Raw genomic sequence first — 22364 nt, forward strand, 5'->3', positions numbered from 1 at the left:
TTACGGACACCGGCGGCGGAAACTACGGCGCTGCGCGTGACTCATGTTGAGATCACATAACAGCTTTCACTGTAAAAAGAAAAACCAGTCGCCAGCCAGTTACCTTTTTTTTTTGTTAACTTTTCTTTGCATTTACATGACAATTACCCCAAGAACCTCCCCTACACTTTCCTTGGCATTATTGTCTGGTAGTTCTCATTACTGTTGATTCTAACGAAAAAAAAATACGAGTCCTTAAGAGTATAGTAAGAATGCACGGCAGAGCATATGACGTATAAGACCACGCATGTCTGGTGCCTGTAATTTAAAAGTTTCCTCGGTATTTCCTACATAAAATCCCTGCAGCTGCTTTTTTATATACAGCCTCCTGCAGGCGCACAAGATTAATTATGCACACTCATCATGGAAAAATACAAAAAGAGGAAAATAAGATTTTGAGGAATACAGAGACACAAGGCATGTCACCGTTTTCGACACATTGGCGTAATAATGTCCGTAATTTATTAGTAGCCTATAGCATTAGACCCACGAATACGCAAAAACAACAGCAACAAGACGAAACAATGCAATAAGAAGCCTACACCTCGTGTGCGAGTGAAATTTCCCACTTCCGTTTGCATCGCGTCACTGCGTGCCGCACACGCATAATAGAAAGGCAGAAAGGCGAACGAGTTGCGCAGGCATTAGAGAAAAGAGCTGCGCGTGCTGTTCCGCATCGACCAAGGACAAGGAGCGGCGCCACGCACTGCATTACCGCAAAGCCCCTTGATCTTCGGGGCTTCGCATTACCGCGCACTGCATCACCGCGTTGAGGATTAAGTAAATATACCTGGCGCCCCGCGTTATACCTATACGCATGGCAGAGAGACAGGATGACGCAACACTGTTTTCTCGTCGTCCATGCGCGTGTACGTACTGTACATGTTTTTTTTTTTGTGTGTGTGTGTGTGTGTGTGTGTGTGTGTGTGTGTGTGTGTGTGTGTGTGTGTGTGTGTGTGTGTGTGTGTGTGTGTGTGTACTCGCATTTACGCCTGACCACACGTGTAGTATTACGCTAAACACGTATACTATCGTAAGCAATACCAGGAACATGAAAAAAACTCCCAAGCATTTCCCCGAGGGTGAACATGGTTAAGTGCGAATACACGGGGTGATGCTATGAGGGGTATTTATTAATTCGCACTATTGTATTTATTAATCGCACTATGGTGCCTTTATGGTGTAATGGTTCCTGGGAATCGCAATTTGATCACACGGGGGACTTTACGTTAACTCACTCGCGAATGCCAACGGATTTTAACTTTACTCCCCCTCACGACCCGCTCTCGACGGGAGACTGAGAGAGAAGGCGGGCGCGCGAGAGAGGGGTGCGCGCGCAGCTGCAGCGAGCGAAGAGAGCGGAGGAGCGAGCGAAGGGGGAGGGGGTATAAGGCGCGTTACTGACACCGCTATCAGCGTCGCGTCCGTGGCTTATTCGGTAGAGCGTCGCGCTGCGGCCCGCCAAGTCCTCTGACTTTTAAAGATAGAGAGAAGACTGCGGACGCCGCCGACGGCGGTGGATGGTTTGGGGTCGCTTATAAAGTGTATTCACACTTAAAACGCAAACACACACACAGGGGCTCTCGCTCAATCGCGGAGAGTGCTTGTGTAACGCGAGGAGCTTGGAAGGCACACAAAATTCTTGCGGATCATCGACCGGTCGGCTTCGAATTGGCGCAAGGCACGGGGTCGTCTGTCGCGCAGTCCCCACTAGGTGTACGTACATGCATACAAAGCAACCAGAATCGGCAGCCGCCCGAGGCACTTGCCGATTTTTGCATACGGTGGATGTACGAGTATGTGTGGACACAGATGAGGGCACGCTTGTTCACGCGGGAGGCTCCCTTACGCGCTGTGCTCAGAGGCGGCTTTGCAGCTGCTGAGCCAGTTGTCACGTAATCACAGAGAGAGGTAGCTTTGCAGCTGCTGAGCCCGTTGTCACGTAATCATAGAGGGCAGTGCCGAGCCTTGTGCTAGGCAGGGCCCACGTATCGCGACGTCGCTACAAGCGTCTCAGGATGTCGACGACTTATACCCCTGTTTACAAACATGGAATATGTATATAGACCAGAGCACGCCTATCTCGCACCCAGGCGCCTAAACTGCCGGCGCATTTGCTCGTGCCCAGACGGCCATCTCCTCATGAACTGCCAAGGCGTGTATCTGTGGCGCCAAGTTAGCATGGCAAGCGGATTATCGGGGACTTTAAAAATAAAGCGCTTATTCATGCCGCTACAGCTTACAAGAAGTCTTCTCGGCACCACTGTGCCGACTTTCGAAGCTAAAGAGCAAGACGAAATTGTCTGTGAAGATCACGACGCGGGAATAGTGCCGCTGCGGTGTTTGCAGATTGTATAGAATTCCATCTGCAACGAAAAACTCCGATAGCTCCACCGCTAGTGGGTAATCGCAATCAGCAGGAAAACTACGAGCCCAGTAAAATTGTACGAGTAGGTATTGCGTTTATTCAAACACCACACCAGCTGTTTCGCTTTACAGCACCGATGTGCTGGTAGTGTATGTCCATATAGTATGCGGCACCAAATCATTGCCGTGTTTTTCGCAGGCCGCATGCCAATAATAGGTTATATGACGATTCACTCGTGGATGCACACACCGCGCACATTTAGTCCAATTGTAACGTCGCAATATCTAGATGCAAAGAAACGTGAACGGCTCTGAAAGCTAGGCTTTCAACTCAGTCGAACAGCGAAATGCCTTTACTGTCTCTAGGCGAATCTGTGCTTTGAGCCGGCGTCCTCGTAGCCCTATAAAATCTTGCTCTGGCTGGCACTTTCGCTCCGCGTGTGTGTTCCGAGTGCCCGGCACGACTGGAAAATGGTAAACACATGCGGTGTGTGAGCGCAAGTTGGAGCGAGATTCTAGCGCTAGGTTGACGCCGGCTTGCAATATACAAATGTTGCCTTGCTACAGCCAAGGCATGCCGCAGTTCGACTAAGCCGAAAGCAACGCTTTCCGCTGCTCGCGTTTCTTTCCATCGCGATATTACGTATCTGGTGAAGTTGCTTCCGCAGTCCGCATCGCACGTGCTGTAGGCATTCCAAGATTATCGAGAAATATTTTCTCGACGTTTCACGCGTAAACAGCACAAAATTCCACGAGAGGAGAATCGCAAAACATGATTACAGCCGTACTCGGATGCTGTGAACTTTCGCGTTTGACTTGCGGAGCATCTACTCGCGTAGCTGTGCAGGGTGTTGCTTCGCGGCGCTTGCAAGAGATGGCGCAACACGCATTTTCAATATGGCAGCACGCACTGAGCTCACTTTGTTCTGGTGTATACACGTCCCGTCCGTACAAGAAATGCATTTTATTATGTATATTTACCAATATACCTATAGTGTTTCAGCTAACTTCTATAGCATTAAAAAAACATATGCGCTGCATGCGTGTCGAATTGTCTCGGTACTTACTGTTCTGAGCCGTATACAAGGCGTTAGAATTGTAACGCGATAACGTTAGAGGTCTCGTGTCGCAGAAATTCCACCGTCGGCGTCGGTATACCGTTGGTTGTGAGCGAGAAATCGTCCGTGAGCGAAAAATCTAGAAATAAGCAAATAAAATGCAGAATACAATCTTCGCTCGCACTGAGCATCGAACCCGGGCCGTTCGCGTGGAAAGCAGGTGTCATACCACATGGCCACGATGCTACCAGCAGCTTGGTGCAGAAGACTGAGGCGCAATAAACATAACGTGAAGCAGGAAGAGCAGGAGAGAATACAGAACAGCGCCAACTACCAACTGTTTAATGACCGTCTAGGAAACGCACTGGAAAGTAGACAAAACCGCGCATGCGTGCACAACCAACAAACATCGTACAGCGTCATGCACAAGGTACTATGTTTTTTGCGCCTGAGTCTTCTGCACCAAGTATGCACCAACTAGCCCAAAAACAAGTTCTTTTAGGCTACCAGCAGCTGCTTCGGGAAATAACAGTACATAAATGCCATGTAGTGGAAGGAGTCTCCTGAACGCATTTTGTTCGACAGGTGCGCGGAGGAAGTAAAGATGGGAAAGGGCATGCCCAGCCGGCGCGCTACGTGTACAGTGTGGAGGAAATGTCATCATGGCGGCCACATTCATTGGGCACAATGGCGGCGTTGCTATGGTTACGTGTTGCGCAGCGGAGCTGGTTCAGCAGTGAGCGGCCGTGGCTGGCGGCGGCATGTGCGCCTCCGCTGGTCTTGTGCTGAGCCATGGCGGACAATATTCGTGCTCTGTGCCACGTTATTGATTACGCAGCGTTCTCCTGGTAGTTACTGTACTCCTAGCAACGTTTACAAAACCTTTTGTCCACCACGGGGCCTAAACAGTGCGTAGAACGAGCGCATATATTCATGTGTTGTGCGGCAGATGAGGCGGATGAAGCATTTCAAATGTTCAGCGAAATTGCGTTGGGCACCATGACGAAGCGGAACGACGACGAACGCCTTGCTGGTCAGTGACGGTTGTGCAATGCCCCTGCTTGTGAAACGGACGAAACTTTTGTGCCCAGCAACACGCAATGAGGACCATGTAACTTACGTATTCGCGTGTTCGGTATGTGTACAGCTAAACTTGCATGTGCACATCAAAACACCTTTTCGGTTGCGCATCTTATACTAGCCCCCTGCATTGTAATCTCAACGTGAGAGCAACCGCTTTCAAGCGTCACTTGCACCATGCTCAAAGTCACCCCGGCCGCAAAATGCTGACACTGGTGAGTTTCATGCGGAACACAGGCACAGTGGCTGGGTGCCGCGTCGGCCTCGTAGCGGAATGCAATCGTAGAAGAAGGCGCATGACCGATCGTGTTGCCTGTATAGTGCGTGAATTAATGACGTGAAAACACTCACCGTTGCCAGTGCATCTAGCGCGCATTCTCTTGTACTTGCTTCGTTGTCGGCGAGCTGTTACTCGCTGTTAATACTCGGACTAGACGATTTCGTCGAAGGTGTCGCGCTGGCCCAGAGTGTCGAGCCCCGTTCCGTTGGTATCAGATCTTCACAACACGCGCGCTGCGCAGCCCACTTGCTTTACGAGCCGTGGAGAGAGTCACGCCTTCTGCTTTACATTTGTATGTAAACAAGAGAGCAAAATTTGCCCAGTCAATATGGCCGACTTTCGGCTTCACCACGGCTTCACAACGAGTGACGTCAGGGCCTCTCCTCTGTTGTTTCCTTCCTCCATGTACAGGTGTCACGACGAAAACGAGCCCATTCGGCGATTTGTAGGCGCATTTGGGAGGCCATCAAACTACGTCGAAAAAGGCCGGGATAGTGCAGCCATCGCCACTAAAAACACACAAGAGCTTTCAGACAGCTCTCAAAATGGAAAATTATGTAAATCTAGCGGAAAACATATGCCTTTCCAGAGGCCTTGATCAAGCAAATAGAGAGAGAATAAAACATTTATTTGCGACTGAGGAAGGAATGCTAGCGAGTGGGATCCTTAGTCTGGGATCCCATTGGCACGGGCCGCTGTCCTCGCTCGTCTCACGAGGGCCTCTTGGGTCTTCGGATCCGATCTGGATAGAGTTGCCTCCCACCCTATAGTGCTGTGCTGTGTTCTGGGATGTAGAGGTGGATTGTGTGGGCATTCCCATACCATGTGGTACACGGTGGCTGTTTTAGTGACGCAGAACCTGCACTGTGATGCGTATGTGTCGGGATCTATCTTGGACAGTATGTACGGACTGGGTAGGCAAGGTCTGCCGGCGACGCCACGCTACCTGAGATTCTTTACTGAGCTTTGGCCCCGGGGGCGGAAGTTTCCGCCTTTCGAGTCTTCGATTTTCTAGAATATCTGTCCATGTTAAGAGCGGGTCCATAGGCATAGCCGAGGGTGGTTGCGATATGCCGGGGTCGGAGGTCCGGAAGAGTAGTTCTCGGGCCGAGGCATGGGCGAGCTCATTGCCTCTAACTCCGCAGTGGCCGGGTATCTATATCAGATGTTTCCATTCGCCTTCTGAGCGTGAGGACGGGAGTTGTGTAAGAAGTCGATGCGCAATGGGGCCACTATTATAGCCTTTACAAAAATTTCGGTAGGCTGCTTTTGAATCTGTTACAACAAAGGTGGACCTTGGGTTTCGTAGGGCGAGGGCGAGGGCGATTCCTGATTCTTCCATACTAGTTGTGTCTGTGTCCTCGGCTAATATAGAATCAACCTGTTTTACACAATGAATGAAGCTTGCTGTATATTTGCCGTTCACTGGTCCAGCTGCACCGACAAAGAAGGCGCCCTCAGTATCTGAGTAGTTGTCGTGAACTTTTGCCCGTCCCTGACGTCGATGGTCGTGGAACTGAGGATGCATGCTGCGTGGTAGTGGTTTGATTATGAAGTGTTGCCTCCATTCATGTGGAATACGTTGTTTTTTCCCTTCTCTCAATGGGGGCTTCGATGCCATGTTCTGATAGTGTTTTCCGTCCCGTTTTAGTGATGGCAAAGCGCATGACTTGATTCGCGCGATGTGCATGGAATAGTTCTGATACGGTAATGTGGAGCCCCATTTGAAGCAGACGTTCCATGAGTGTCCACGGGGGAAGGTTCAGACCCTTCTTGAGACTCTGTCTATGTTGTGCTCATCTGCTTTCAAGACCCTCAGGTAAGGAAAGCTATAGGTTATGTGACTGATAACAATTGCCTGAATGAGTCGCATTATGTCGTGTTCTCTCATCCCTCGTCATCGGTTAGCCACCCGACTAATCATGCGAGAGATTTGTAGGCAGGACGTTTTCAGTTTTGTAAATCAAATGAGTTGTTGCCCCGATTATTGAAGTGGGCTCCCAGAATTCGGATGAATTCAATCTCTTTAATTTGCGTTCCATTGAGTTCTACGTTGAGGGATGTATTGTCAGATGCCTTATTTCTATATACTAGGATTTCTGATTTGGACACCTTCTTGCGTCCTATCTTTTCTACGATGGAGGCGGCCTGTTGGAAGGCTTCTTCTATCTGACCCAGGTTGTCATACCGGCTCCAGACTGTGACGTCATCAGCATATATGGCGTGGCGTACTTGCGAACTTTCATTTAGGGCCCACGGGAGGCGCATGAGGGCGATATTGAAGAGCAGCGGATAAGGACAGCCCCTTGGGGAGTACCAAAATCACCCATGGTGATGGGTTGAGGTTTAAGGTACCCTATGCGGATAGTGACTTGTCTGTCTGTAAGGAAGTCCCGCACATATGCATGTAATTTTGGACCGCACTTGAGTTCCCGTAAGTTTTCCTAGATAAGTGCCGGACATTGCAGAAGGAAGACATTATCAGAAAAAAAAAAAAAGATTTAGAGAGTCAGAAAAAATGAAATAATCGCTAATGCAACAACTATACCTTGTTTTTGGGAGCCGACCAGACAGCTGAGTGTGCCAAACCCGATTAACATGGGATGTATGTTTCATATTTATTGACATTTCAAAAACTACTTCCAGACTCTTCTTTTTTGGGTGTTTGTTAAAGTGGGCCTTATGTTGCAATACGTTTAGTGTCTGGAATAAAATTTCACACAGCATCAAATACATCTCAGTGGCGATTTCCCAAAACGGAGGTACCAAAACTTAGAAGAGTTTCTGTGGTGAAACTTATACCTAGCTACGCAAACAGAATAGCTAGAAGTATTTACCTAATTAATGCGTATAGGACCGACATGAGACAAAAAATGTTCAATACTTTTCCAACTCTTCGCAGAACGGACAAAAGGGGGACAGCGTCAGACCAGCTCTGTGTAAATAAAAATGAAATGGGGGAACACGACATCGGAATCCGGAGATGAAAACATCAACATTTTTTTCGACGGACTCCACTAAGATTTCCATAGAAATTTGAGACGACTAACAGGAAATCTCTCCTCGTTTTTTTTTTTCGGTCTAAATGTTTCCTACTTCCCTCCGGGATATTTTTGCGCCCAAGATGGTTTTCTTACTGCCTCAAGGATTAGAGACAAAGCTAGCTTCTGCCCTTCTGCCCCTCAGCTGGTTATGCACTGCCCTCATGATCGGCCCATTTCAACCAAGCGAAGATGTTATATGATGCCTTCAAGTTATGTGACCTTCCGATACGTCACAAACATTTATGATGTGTGACGTCATATGACGACGTTTTTACGTAATGATGATTTTTTGCATCACTCGTGTTCACGCCGCCGACGTGAGAAGACGCCGGACGCCGCCGGCGATCAATTTTCGGTTTTTATGAGATATTTAAAGCTATCGCTTTAATGCACTGTACGGCTGTAGCTCTAAGAAATTGCATTTTCCGCTGGTGTTCGGAGGAGCGTGCTTGCAGTAATCAGGCAGAACACTTGGTCTCCTAATGAATCTTCGTACTACACTCTATTATGTAGCCGTCATTTACAACCCCGGTATTTTATAGATTATGAGTAGTGGCGGCTGAAGACTACCCGTCACGTTTGGCAACATGGCAATTGGAAATACTAAACGGGAGCACACTGCATCCTAACAGTCAACAAATGAGTCCATCAGTAGCAACGCTGCCCCGCCACGGTGGTCTAGTGGCTAAGGTACTCGGCTGCTGACCCGCAGGTCGCGGGATCGAATCCCGGCTGTGGCGGCTGCATTTCCGATGGAGGCGGAAATGTTGTAGGCCCGTGTGCTCAGATTTGGGTGCACGTTAAAGAACCCCAGGGGGTCTAAATTTCCGAAGTCCTTCACTACGGCGTCTCTCATAATCATATGGTGGTTTTGGGACGTTAAACCCCACAAATCAAATCAGTTGCAACGCTGCCTTGCGATCACTGCCATGTGCAACGCTAGCATTACGCCCCGAAGCTGAATGGTATCCCATGGGTACCACACAACCATTTGGATTCTACTCTGCTCGCTACCGAATTAAGATGACGGAGGAAAAAAGAAAGAAACAGAGCTGAGCAGCCGGATATTACGGTGTATTCGCGGATATTAAGGTGTATTGTGTATTCGCGGACAATCCGTCCACGAATACACAGACAAGCCCAAGCAACTGACCACAGGCCCCATTTTTAATGCCTGTCCCTTGGCTAAAGTTGAGAGTCAGCATTAGACTTCATACTTTGACAGCACCTGTTCCAAACACAGGCAATGATCGCAGAAGTCACACCGCATATGGAGCTGTTCTTGTCTATTTCAGGATGATTTCATTCTTTAAGCTTCGAAATGGTGAAATCACCTGCTATAGTTCCCCATTTTTTGACACTTTCTTTTTCTCGGTGGCAACACATGGCAGGCTTTGCGAAGGGAACGGATGATGACCTATTAGTGGCATTTTGTGCTATTTATTGCATGAACTCCAGACTTTTATTAATAGCGCCTGGCAAAGGTTTCTCTCAAAAATCAACTTTCAGTTAGTCAAAAGAGCAACTCTCAGTCTAGCGAATTCCACGGTGACAAAACGACCTTCCGCGGATTATTTGCATGAACTATCTGGTATCGGCCTAGCTAGCAGACGACGCTTGATCGCCTCGATCAAGTAGTCGCGAACGACTCAAGCCTTTGAAATGAGCTGAGTGCCCAGAAAAAACAAGTGCTTCACGATTCCCGTTTCCAAGTTTCCATTACATCTTAAACAAACGAATGCGAATACAGCCCAGAAACGAGTCGTATAGCAGCTTCGAATGCAGCCGCGGCATTCGTTCGCGCGAGTGAAGGCGCGGCGGCATCTCCATTCCAGTTGCGGCGCCTGGCGGCGAAACGCCGCACTAGCACCGACGGCCGCTTCCAATTGAAATCCGCTCCTTCGCCCGGGCACCGAAAAAAATAGAGGAGGCACTAGCCAGATTCAACGCAGGCAATCGCAGCAGCACTCTATCGGCTGCCCCGCTCCTATGCGCAAAAGGGCAAGAGCCGCCATTCATCGGACGGCAAACATCAGAATGAAGCAAGGAAAAAAAAAAAAAAACAGCGGCACGAGCGCAAACCACGCGTTAGCTGTCCTCGATGGCGCGTGGATATAACATATCAAACCCTCAATAGCCACGATCCATCAATTCGCACCCACCAAACGGCCTTGCGCATATACTGTTGGCATTCTGGATCCCTAAAGGTCATGTAATAGACGTCTGCCTGTGCGCAACCACGGCCTGACGAAATCGAAGGCCAAAGAAACCGCTGCTGCTGCAAAAACAAAGTCAAGAGAACGGGCTCAGACATATGCCTACGCTTACTGTGTACGCAACTTTCTCTGGCTCGCTGTAGCCCGAATAGATCGCAGGTTTTGGGTGAATGCTCTCCGGCTATACATCTTCGTTTGTTTTTGTTACTTTTTTTCCCTGATCCCTCACTTTCGTCTTCTGTTGTGTGCGTTAGACTCGTCTGCAAAGCCAACAATCCCGCAGAACCAGCAGAGGCACCCGGTATGTCAGGAATGTCTGGTGTCACACTCCCCCTTGCGACAGCGCTCTCAGACTGTTACACAAACCACGCGCGGTTTCCTCACGCGCGCCTCTGTAGCAAGAGGAGCGCTTGAACCTGTCTCGGTCGCCAGCGAACGCAAATGGCTCACGTGTACACGCTTGCAGCAACGCACCACTCTTTAGGGGAGCGAGCGAGCTAGCCAAAAAAAGCGGCGAGTGCGGCATGCATGATGGAAGCGACACATATATAGGCTCAACACAAGTGTAAGCGCATACGTATCATACAAATTGGATGGACGCAGACGCACCAACACGCGCTGGAGCCGCGAGAAACGCGCAGAAAAGTCGGGGCTGTGGGACGTGTGTATACGCTTTCACACTAATAAATGCACGAGGAAAGTCCAGAGCTACGCGTTGAAAGGCAAATTAGTCCAGACTGTAATTCATCAAGTGCGCGCGGCGAACGTCAGGACACGTTTTCGGTGATTCCGCGACAAAAGGCCCAGACAACAACGAACATTTTTTTTCCTCCTCCTTTTAAGTTCAGCGCCTCACGAACAAAACTTCATCTAAGTTTGCTAAATAGGGCATTGACAACGCGCTGTCGTTGTATATACGCAAATAAAAATGGTGAATGAGTGCGCACATACAAACGAGAGCGCGCGCGAGCGTGTGTAACAAAATGCACGGTCTACAGCAAACACTCGTGCGCAAGAAAAGAGCGGTTGTAGCCATATGTGTCGGCCGCGTTAATTACACGTCAGTACACAACAAACGGAAAAAAAATAATTTGTGCGAAATTGCAAGATAGTGGATCGAGCTCATAATTTAAGAATTGAATGGTCCATATACAATTTAGTGTTGGTAATGTTACTGGGTTTTCACGTGCCAAAATCCCGATACGATTATGAGGCGTTCCATGGGGGGGGGGGGGGGGGACACTTCGACCACCTAAGATTCTTAAACATGCATAAAGACTAAGCTCAGGGGTTTTCTTAGCATTTGATATGTGGGGCTTGACGTCCCAAAACCACCATATGATTATGAGAGACGCGGAAATTTCGACCACCTGGGTTTTTTTAACGTGCACCCAAATCTGAGCAAAAGGGCCTGCAGCATTTTCGCCTCCATAAAAAAATGCAGCCGCCGAAGTCAGGATTCGATACCGCGACCTGCGGGTCAGCAGCCGAGTACCTTAGCCACTAGACACGGCGGCGGCATTGCTTCGAACCATAAAGAAGGAGCACGAAGGAACAAATCTGACAGACGTATGATATTGGACTGGGAAGCACGTCAGTCACATCTCCGGGGGAAAGCGCTCGGAAGCACGTGTGATGCTGGCAGTGCTATGCCGATCATGTAAACTACAGCGTCGAATCACGACCGCTTCCTGAATTAAGGCGGACCGACGGCTCCCGTTGAGAAGCGCGCGTTTGCACTGGCATTGAAAGGAATGAAGGAGGCGTTGCCCAAATAAAGTTTTTCTACACCATACCATGAGAAGTTGTCCCCCTTTCAGATTACCGCTATATCCAGTTACAGGATTACCCAAAGGAATAGTAGATACCAGTATACTTCACCGACAGTGTTCCATCACACGTACGGCACTATTGTCTGTAGAGAGCACCTCTTTCCCATCCGCTCCTTCATTTTTTCTCATCTTTTTTTTTTTAATGCGAAGCATTTCTTAGCAAACTTCGGCGACTTTGAGCGTATCTATCTATCTAGCCGTTTACGTTTGGGTGCTCTCGTGGTCACCCCCTTAACTTGGCGTGAACCAAAATTAGCATGGGATGTTAAAATAGTTTGACGCATATAACGCGCCTGTCAAGACATAAATAATGTCACAATCCTGTCGCGTACGTCGTCAAACACTTCCCGCCAGACAGTGGCACACACCCACGCGCGGGTATGTGCCGCTGGTATGCGCGTATGTGCCACAGGTTATTGACACTTTGTAGCAACCCAGGAACTACAAGAACCCGCATGGGCAATTTCAACGCGCGAGCGTTAAGAAATACCCGACATCGGTAGCGTCGACCCGACGAGTGCAAAGAATAAATGGCAGGGTCCCAGCTGGAATCAAACCCAACCATTCTGCGTGGCACTCAAGCATTCTACCACAGAGCTACGCCAGGTCTCGGAACTACTTTTCAAACAGACGCTAATCTTCGCGAAACGTCAATAGTGGTTGCAGTGCTGCCTACCCAATTTTATAAACATTACATATCTACTCCTTTGATACAGCCGTGACATCGGGTTAATGTCAATTGTGGTTATTCGCCATGCGCTGAAGTTCATTTATGCATCAGTGTCCAGGGCCAGCATCCTCGCGAGCATCATCGCTTCATATCAGCGTCTGGTGTGACTGATACGCATTGCGCAAATGCGAACAACTTGATATATAAGCAGCTGCAACTTTTCAACATATGTCAGTGCGTGACAATTTTACATATATTTAGCGTCATTTCAAGACTTGTCACTCAATAAAAAATTGCAACACGATCACCTTCCCTCCGCATGCTTCGCATAACTTTGATTCCCTGGTACGTAGGATCTGCCGAATGTTTTGTTGTTGTTGTTCACCGAAGCTTCCTTTGTCTTGCATGTCGTGTTTCGGCCTCTTCCGTTTGTCAAGTAGGACACAACAAACCAGTTTAGGCATCACGCCATCAACGCGAAAGGAACCACTGAGTAAACATCGGTTCTCTGCTAATGATATTGCAATTATAAATTAATCGCTAAGAAAAAGCTGTGCTAAATTCACTTACAAGTACACTAGTTGGCTAAACGTGAATGCAAAGCACTAAAGCCAAAAGGAAGCAACGCATGATACACAGTGGGCTTTTCAATTATAAGCTGATACTTCTTTACAATATATAGTCGGATCTTTGCCCATCACAAACGGGTCCATTCGCGGCGAATAAATTTATTAAACTGGAACTAAAATGAACACAAAAAGAAAGAGATGAATGCTAGAATAACCTGAGCAAGAATTTTTTTTTTTTTTTGCGCAGCAGGACATAACTGAAAAGCAAAAAAACAACCCCGTAGGTCTTCGGCAACCCCGCACGAACTACATTAGACAGTGAAGAAACGTATATGGTCGTACCGTGACTACAGTCACAAGGTAACAAGCTACCTGGCGGGTTCACGTTGCTATATGTTTTGGCCTTTTCATCTCTCTCTCTCTCTCTCTCTCTCTTGTTTTCGAACACCCATTACACAAAATCTTCGAAAACGGCCTTCATCTTAACAGTTTTCTGCAGGTACAAGCATTGCCAGTTTTCTTTATTTTCTTACTTCACCAAATTCTACTCGCCCATGAAGCTTTTTTCATTTCAGTTTCGCTGGCGCGCAATGCCCCCCACCCCCCTCCCCTTTTTTTAAAATGCAATATTATCAGGCAATTCACTTCTCTGACTTCCACACACGCCTCGCACTCATTCTCTCCTTTACCCGAAAAAACAAACCTTTTTTTTTTTTTTTGCACAGAAACATACCCGCGCGCGTTTATTCGACAAAATCATTTTTCTTCAGCGTTCCAATATTCCTCTGTACACCCATTTTGTCCTATATAACGGAGCACAAAGCTCACACTACCCGTTACACTATTTCATTATTCGATCCGAAATTAACGTCTCGTCCTACGCAGTGGTTCAGTTTATGACTTCGTAAGCTCTATATATAGGATGACTATTATCATCTCTTTCGGCGACCTAGAGTAGATACTTATTTAAACGTTTCGTGCCCCCTTATCTACACACAAGCAACGCACTGCCCCCTCCCCGCCCCCCTTACCATGGCGTTCTGGCTGTTGCTTCCACGCAGACATTCTAACTTTCCACGTTGTCATTTTGTAGGAGACGATTCTCAAATTACCGAGGCCATTACGTTCCAACGAAGGGGGTACCGCATCTTTTTATTCATTATTATTATTATTATTATTATTATTATTATTATTATTATTATTATTATTATTATTGTACACGTGCACACAGACGCGCTACTTTGGTGTCGCGTGGCTATAACGAGATGTTCGCTTGCATGCGACGCATAGCATAACGGTTGCCGCCCTTCATTAAGGTGGCCCGGAAGACGCGGACAGCGAGACAGGCGCGCGCAGTACTCGTACGAAAACACGACATTGCGCGCGACGTATCCACAGTCTAACGGAGCGCGCGCGTCAGCAAAAGATCAGTAAAACAACCAGCGCTTCCAGTTCGTCGCCGAGAAGGTAATTCCGCGCTCCACGACATTAAAAAAAAGATATTTATATAAAAAGACAGAAGGATAGAATGAAAAGGGGGAAAAAAAGTCGCAGCAGACGAGCGTCTCTCAGCAGATGTTGCAAAACGCGTCGCGTTTTCACACTCGAATTTCGACGTCCCGACACGACCTGTACTGGATGTACGAAAGAAAGGGGGCCGAGAAAAACATGTGCCAGAGAATAAAAAAAAAAGTTAAGCGCGCCACCGTCTGTAAGAAACTTGAATTCATCTTCGTAGAGTCGTCAGAGAGCAACAAACCGAGAAGAGCAGGCGAGGCGACTGCTGCAGAGAGAACGTGAAGCTAACATTATATATATATATATATATATATATATATATATATATATATATATATATATATATATATATATATATATATATATATATATATATGAGTGTTTTCACACTCGTTGTTTGGCTTATAGATGGCGCTGACTGTCACTCCTACTTCTAAATTCACATATAAACCCCAAAAAGTGGATGGAGGGACGGCCGCTGTGATAGCTCAGTGGTTAGAGCATCGAACGCGTTATACGAAGGTCGTAGGTTCGCTTCCTGCTCACGGCTGGTTATTTTTTCCTCAACTTTTCTTTCTTCTTATTTACATTCCATTGGTTCTAATAACTTCCCCTGTACATTCCTTGGCATTACTGTCTGTTATATCTAATTAATATTGTGTTAAAACACGGAAATTCGAGCCCTTAGGTATACACTTCTCTCCCTTTATATATATATATATATATATATATATATATATATATATATATATATATATATATATATATATATGACCCAAAGCAACCTGAAAATTTTTCTTCAGATAAGATTCAATCAGCATAAAGTGCGCCAATGCTGCTGCAGACGTCATCAACGGCGCGGCGCGACCACGCGACAGCGCACGGGCAAAACGTGAAACATGGGCAGAACGTGGAACAACAATTATTCATATGCGTGCGTACAAATGCTATGGGGGTAAATCGACACCGCGTCTCTCTCTTTTTCTATCTATCTATCTATCTATCTATCTATCTATCTATCTATCTATCTATCTATCTATCTATCTATCTATCTATCTATCTATCTATCTATCTATCTATCTATCTATCTATCTATCTATCTATCTATCTATCTATCTATCTATCTATCTATCTATCTATCTATCTATCTATCTATCTATCTATCTATCTATCTATCTATCTATCTATCGTTTCTCCTAGTCAATTATACGAACTATAAAACAGGTTTTTTTTTCAAGTATGCACGAAGGCGGGCTGAATGTTAGTCATATATTAAGATTTACTATAGGGTACAGGCGATCGCCGATTCAGGAAGGCCCCACGCAGGGTAGTTCTGAGCAGTAATATCGGTAACGCGATTGAGAGGAAAAAAGGTATAATTTGCGTCGCTGGCACTGTGTATATGACGGCCGGGAAAATGTGCCTTCATGCATAGCATTCTGACAATACAAGAAAGGTGTTGGCACAACGTAATGCACACATCTTGTTGTCACAATACACTACAGCATACCTTAGCTACCCCGAGCCTGACCAAACATGGATGCTCCTTGCAAGCGATGAAAATTCCGCAGCTTGCGAACACAGCTGTGACGTCACTGAAACCACTACCCCCTGCAGATGCAGGTGGCATCGATAGGTAATAACTGGGGCTCATGTAACGTGCGCTTCGACTGTAAACGAAGGTGCAAGAAAAAAAAGACAGACTGGTTTATAGTAATCAGACATTTTGCAGCGTCACTACAGCGCAAACGCCCAACTTCGGGAAAGCTGTGCACTTGCGCGGCAAGAGGCTTTGATATTCTCACCACTCGGGATAGGCATAAGTGGTCGCCTGCTAAGCGCGCACGCAGACGCACTTCGCAGATGCACAGCGCTCGAGGGTTGAAGTACGAAACTTGAGAACGAAGTATAAAGCACAAACATTTGTTTAAACCGTCTTGAATTCTAATCATACCGGCGTATTATCTCGACCACTTGCGCATACGATCCGTGCCGCTGATTGCCTTTTTTATGTCTTAAATCCTTAACAATTTCGATACACGCGCATTTCGAAAGTCGCTGCTTCTCAGTTTATTATGCACAAATTTTGCTGCTGTTGTTCTTGCCTTATAGATTTATTCTCCACTGAAGAGCAAAGAGAAGATGCAAATGCCGGCGTCGGCAATGTATATACCACGTTTCAAAAATCCTCCGTACGCCTACATCCACAGGTATAAATATCACGCACCGATTGACATACACAATTAAAAGTAATGCGGATTCGGCGCAGCCACTGTTATATCCGAGAAGAACGCGCAAGCAACGGGTCGTGCGTGCACTCACCGTATTTCGGCACTTATGGTTCCAGGCCGCATTCGAAAAGGGGCACAGGCACAACTGCACAAAAGGAAGAAAAGAGAAGCAAAACAAGATTTGTTAGCGGCACAAACATTAACATTGATACGCTTACTTGGGCTGATCTACTCTGTTAAAGACGCGTGAGGCCGAAACGAGAAAAGTCGCTATGTGTACACGGATCTCCACTACTCCACTATGGAAAAAATGCTATTTGTTTCTGCGTAACACACACACACACACACACACACACACACACACACACACACACACACACACACACACACACACATATATATATATATATATATATATATATATATATATATATATATATATATATATATATATATATATATATATATATATATACAGTGGCTGGGGCGACAGCCGCCGTGGTATACCTCAGAGGTAGAGCATCGAACTAGTTATTCGAAGGTCGCAGTTTCGGTTTCTGCTCACGGCAAGTTATCTTTTCACCCACTTTTATTTTTTCACATTTACATTACAATTGACATAATAACTTCCCCTATACTGTCCTCGGCATTATTGTCTGTTAGATCTCATTATATATATATATATATATATATATATATATATATATATATATATATATATATATATATATATATATATATGTTCAAAGGTTCATTGGTTTTTATTATGATTAATTAGTTTAGAAATGATGCTGCAGTTACGGATTAAGTTAATACACAAGTATGAAAACTATGTAGATATGCAACACCACTTTAACAGACCGGGAATACAAAACAAGAAGAAAAAATGGAGGCGGATATTTGAAATGTAGCTATTCAGCACGTTTATGCAGGATATTACTATGTAGGAATATTAGCACGCAATCTGGGATAAGGTGGGCGGGCGCTCGCTTTCTAGCACGAGTGCGATACTCTCATCTTGCGTGCGTCGTATATCCGCTACATTAATGAACTTGGAAGAATCCATTCGACCCTCCAGTGCGCAGGCAGGATTTCAAGACTTCGGTGAAGAGGCCTCCGAAAGCATTTGGCGACGCGATCAGGCAGATTGATGCAGCATAGGTATACGTGCTATCCTCAGCTTTGATTGGCTCAAAGAAAGCGGAAGGGGGGGGGGGTGCTGTAAGGGGGACGGGGTCAGACGACGGACACCCTGCAACACGGGGGAGGGGCAACTACACCCTCCACTATACCCGTAATTTTCATATGTGGTATGTATCTACACATAAAACGCGCACGTATGCAAACACGAGCGCGAAAATGCATAATAAAGGAATGTGAATCCACGCCAGTATTGTCTGGCTACGTCACTTACAGCTTCCTTAGTGATCACTTATGCAAAATTCCTGCCATCTGTCGGAGGTTTGACGATGCTACCGATTCGGCCCCATGTTGGAGGCTTGTGTCCGAATATCGTATTGCTACAGTGTACTACTGTAGTATTGCTGCCACTGCTATAACTTCTTGCATGTGTCTGCTTTGATAGAAACCAATTGGGGCATAACAATATCAGACGAGTGTGTAAAACCCTGTACACGTTACCATAATTACCGAATTATTGCAATGACAGTAATTACCTGAAAATAGCTGCCTCACAACGAGACGAAGGTAGAGGTTCGCCACCGAATCACATGTAAGCCTGTCGTCATTGACAATGAAGCTTTGCGCTAAGTTTTTAAGTTTTGTTTGCCCGCTGTCAGTGTAGCAAATACAGAGTTGTTAGCCATCTGAATATCGTCCGTGTAGCGAAGGATGGTTGGGAAGAGGCTCTGGCACGATACGCGGGTGTACGCACAACGATGACGATAAGGATGTGCTGCTGACCCACTTCACAGCGTATTTTACAAGAGACCACCTACGTCAACCTGGCGTACTGTGATTCCCATTTTACTAAATAAAACTTTGGCATCTTTTCTTTTTTAATAAAAACGTATTTCGCTGATGTAGTCACCGATCCGTGTTATGTGCAGAATCACCGAAAGGCTAAATTGTAAAAAAAACGTCCCCATTTTCCGCACGTAAAGAAGTGAACATAAAAAAAGTGTCGGTTGACGTGTCGGTTGTGTCGGTTGACGTGTCGGTTGTGCCGGTTGAAAAGTGTCGGTTGAAAAAGTGTCGGTGTCGGTTGACGTAGTTGACGCCGACCAACTGGTATTTTATGGAGTATCCTTCCGGCACATGCTAACACGATACCCCAAGCGCATTGACGTTCACATCGTCGTTTTGGGGGCTCATTAGCGCCTTACAGTTTCAACCCGTTGCAATAAGGCAGTTTTCCGTCACCGACTACAGGCTTGTGAAGCCACCTCAGCACATACCCAATTAACTTTTGCGCACCCACGGTCCAGTCGAACATCTGTAAACATTCCATAGCACCCGGGGTGAATACAGGATTTTTACAAAGTCAAATAGGTTTTAGGGATATCTTGATATGTCCTCTTGTTAGGGTGTAGGTAGGTATTAAACTTTATTGAGGTCCCAAAGAAGTCACCGAGGAAAGACCACGGGCTGCTCCCACGTCGGGACGGGAAGGCCAAGCCACCCACCGCCCCGTCGTGAGACTTCTGGACTGCCTGGAGTTGTTTGAAACAGTAGTGGTGCAACTTTTTAAAAACACAAGGGAAGTGGCCAGGACATCCACAGTCGAAATCAAACTGCGAACAACATGATCCAGCGCAGTCGGGCCGTTTGCTGAGAATCGATGACGTGCACGAGCTACACCATGGCAGTGTGACATGTATGTATTATCCCAATTGTAACCTCCAAAGCAATGGTGTCCACAGAAGCACACCAATGCGCGAGTAAGAGCTGCGATGAAACTGTGAACGTCGTACATGAAGACATTCTGTGCTGCAAGCACACGGTGCGAGAACTGCATCACTCCAGCATTACACAAAGGAGTGTTCTCTTATGAGAGCCCATGCTCTTATAAGACACCCACAGCCTCTATTCCTGTACGCATCGCATCGATTATGATGCTGTCACATAGCGCATCTGTATATGCCTTCGGAGCAACGGAACCGTCTACCGCTGGCCACGAGGAAATCTAACAACATGAAGGTTAGTTGCTTGCAAACTTTTTTATCTATAGGGGTGTCCGAATATCCGAAAATTGCGAACGGCGAATCGAATGGCTTTCTCGTCGATTTGAGTAGCAAATCGAGTAGTACATATTCAAATCGAAATGGCGAATATTTTTTCAATAGTCAACACCGATGGGAGAACCCCAAGACGACGAAACATTAGAACGAGTAAACTTGACATAGAGTACTGGGCGAGCTTGTATATGTTCATTTCGAAGCATGCCGCAAGGAAAACAGAAGACAGTAAAGAACACATAGCACAGAAATTCTGTACCCCGTGTTCTTCACTGTGTCCTGTTTTGCTCGCGCTACGCTTCGGCATGATCAATATTATGATAATATTTAAAGCTTTACGTCACAAAACCAAGATTTTCTTATGAGTGACGCCGTAGTGAAGCGCTCCGGAAATTTTGACAATCTGAGGTTCTTTAACGTCAACTCACATTGCACAGTGTATGTGCACGGGCCTCAATACCATTCCACCTCCATCGAAACGCCGCAGCCGGAATCGAACCCGCAACCTTCGGGTCAGCCGCCTAGCACCATATATAACCACTGCCACACGGCGACGGACTTCAACGTGAATAAGTAAAGGTCATTTTCTTTTCATCACTAAATTACCAATGTACACATACCCCAAGCTCGGTTTCAAGACTGTCGTAATTTTTTACCAGACAAAGGCATTTTTTCATTTTTAAACTCCACTCTTACTCGGAATTTTCCATGCTGCAGCTGCGTCGCATTAACAAGTTTCTGTCTCCATCTTGTAATAACCGAAATTGGGGGATACGGCAGCATTCAGCTTCATGCATAACAGAAGCATTGTGTTGTCGTAAGTTGCCCTAGCAGGTAGAGCACTGATGTTGACATGCTTTTGGTGCTGATGTCCATGCTGTGACAACTGGTCCGTCTCTTTCATCACAGCTTCAGATGTATTCGTGCTGTTCGGTTCAGAATCACTTATTATTTGTGGGCAGAGCGCAAAATGAAAACACACACGGGAAGGAAACATAACAACAAATCTGTTTCATCAATCGGGTGTAATCTTGTGTGGCGCACTGTTTTTTTGTGTTTAAACAGCTTAAAGAAATTCTCAGTTGTTAGACCAGCGCTTGTCCTGTTCCCTTCTCTTGTGTGTTTCATTTTGTGCGCTGCCCAGGATGAACAAGTTCCAAATCACCCGCCTTTCGGTTCTACAACAGAATTGCTTAGTTTTTTTTTTTCCTCAATTTTATTTAAATGCAGGCGATAATTGCACTGCAGGCACTCACATATATTCTCATAATTGAGGTATTTTGACTTAGGTAAAAGTTACCATAACGTTTTTGGTGAAACCTGGTGAATATATACTTTTTGTCAAATGATATTGAAGTTCTAGGACTGCTTTCAAGACGGTTCTCTTACTATTCAATCCAATTAAATTCAAACGCCATTTAATTTAACAGCATTTGATTCGTAATGGTATTCGGTTCGATGTCATCCCTATTCATTTCGTATTCGAATCAGTTCCGAAAATCACTATTCGCACACTGCCAATTTTTTTCTGCATCCCATATTCCTTCATCTGAGCAACACTTCAAACGAAAATACGTCGGCAATGACGTTCCTTTCAGCCGCCACACGCTGATACGTAGGCTCGTGTGTGCCCATGTGGAGCGCGTTCAGCCTTCAACATGGCATAAAGAGTATACGTACAGGGTCGAGCACATCTAGAGTGAACACCTCACTATAGTAATCAAGCCAATGAAATACGATCGTCTATTCTGTTTCATGAGGGAAACGTTCGTTATATGGCATCTAATACTTCTGCCTCTAATCAAAATGATACATTTCTTAATCATGCAACCAACATAAGCCTTCGTGAGTTCTAGAATATTAATCTGGGGTCTGCTTTACAAGCCTGTACAAGCTAGATGGTGTCGTTCCACAAAGTGAAGCTTCCTCGGTCACTGGTTGAACCGGTCAGAACGTGCAGTGTTCGTGTGGAAGCTCGGGCTAGTTGGTATGACATGACGATATTTATAGCGCGAGAACACAACGACGACACAGCGACAAGAAGGACACGAGCGCTCGTGTCCTTCGTGTCCTTCTTGTCGCTGTGTCATCGTTTTGTTCTCGCACTATGAATATCGTCATGTCAGTGTTCGACTGCACGTGTACGCAACTCTCACACAAGAATTAACAGACAGACAGACAGACAGACAGACAGACAGACAGACAGACAGACAGAAAGACAGACAGACAGACAGATATTGAGAGAGAGGGAGAGAGAGGGAGA

General features: G+C 46.2%; 1 protein-coding gene across 1 annotated transcript in view; it reads right to left on the bottom strand.

The window, feature by feature from the left end:
* Positions 1-22364, bottom strand: part of MCU (mitochondrial calcium uniporter) — a 298312-nt gene that overhangs the window by 101601 nt on the left and 174347 nt on the right. The window contains exon 2 of the mRNA XM_037413340.2: positions 16996-17049. Coding sequence (XP_037269237.1) covers positions 16996-17049 — 54 coding nt within the window. The remainder of the gene's footprint in view (positions 1-16995; positions 17050-22364) is intronic.

Source organism: Rhipicephalus microplus, chromosome X (genome assembly GCF_043290135.1).
Source record: "Rhipicephalus microplus isolate Deutch F79 chromosome X, USDA_Rmic, whole genome shotgun sequence".
NCBI lineage: Eukaryota > Metazoa > Arthropoda > Arachnida > Ixodida > Ixodidae > Rhipicephalus > Rhipicephalus microplus.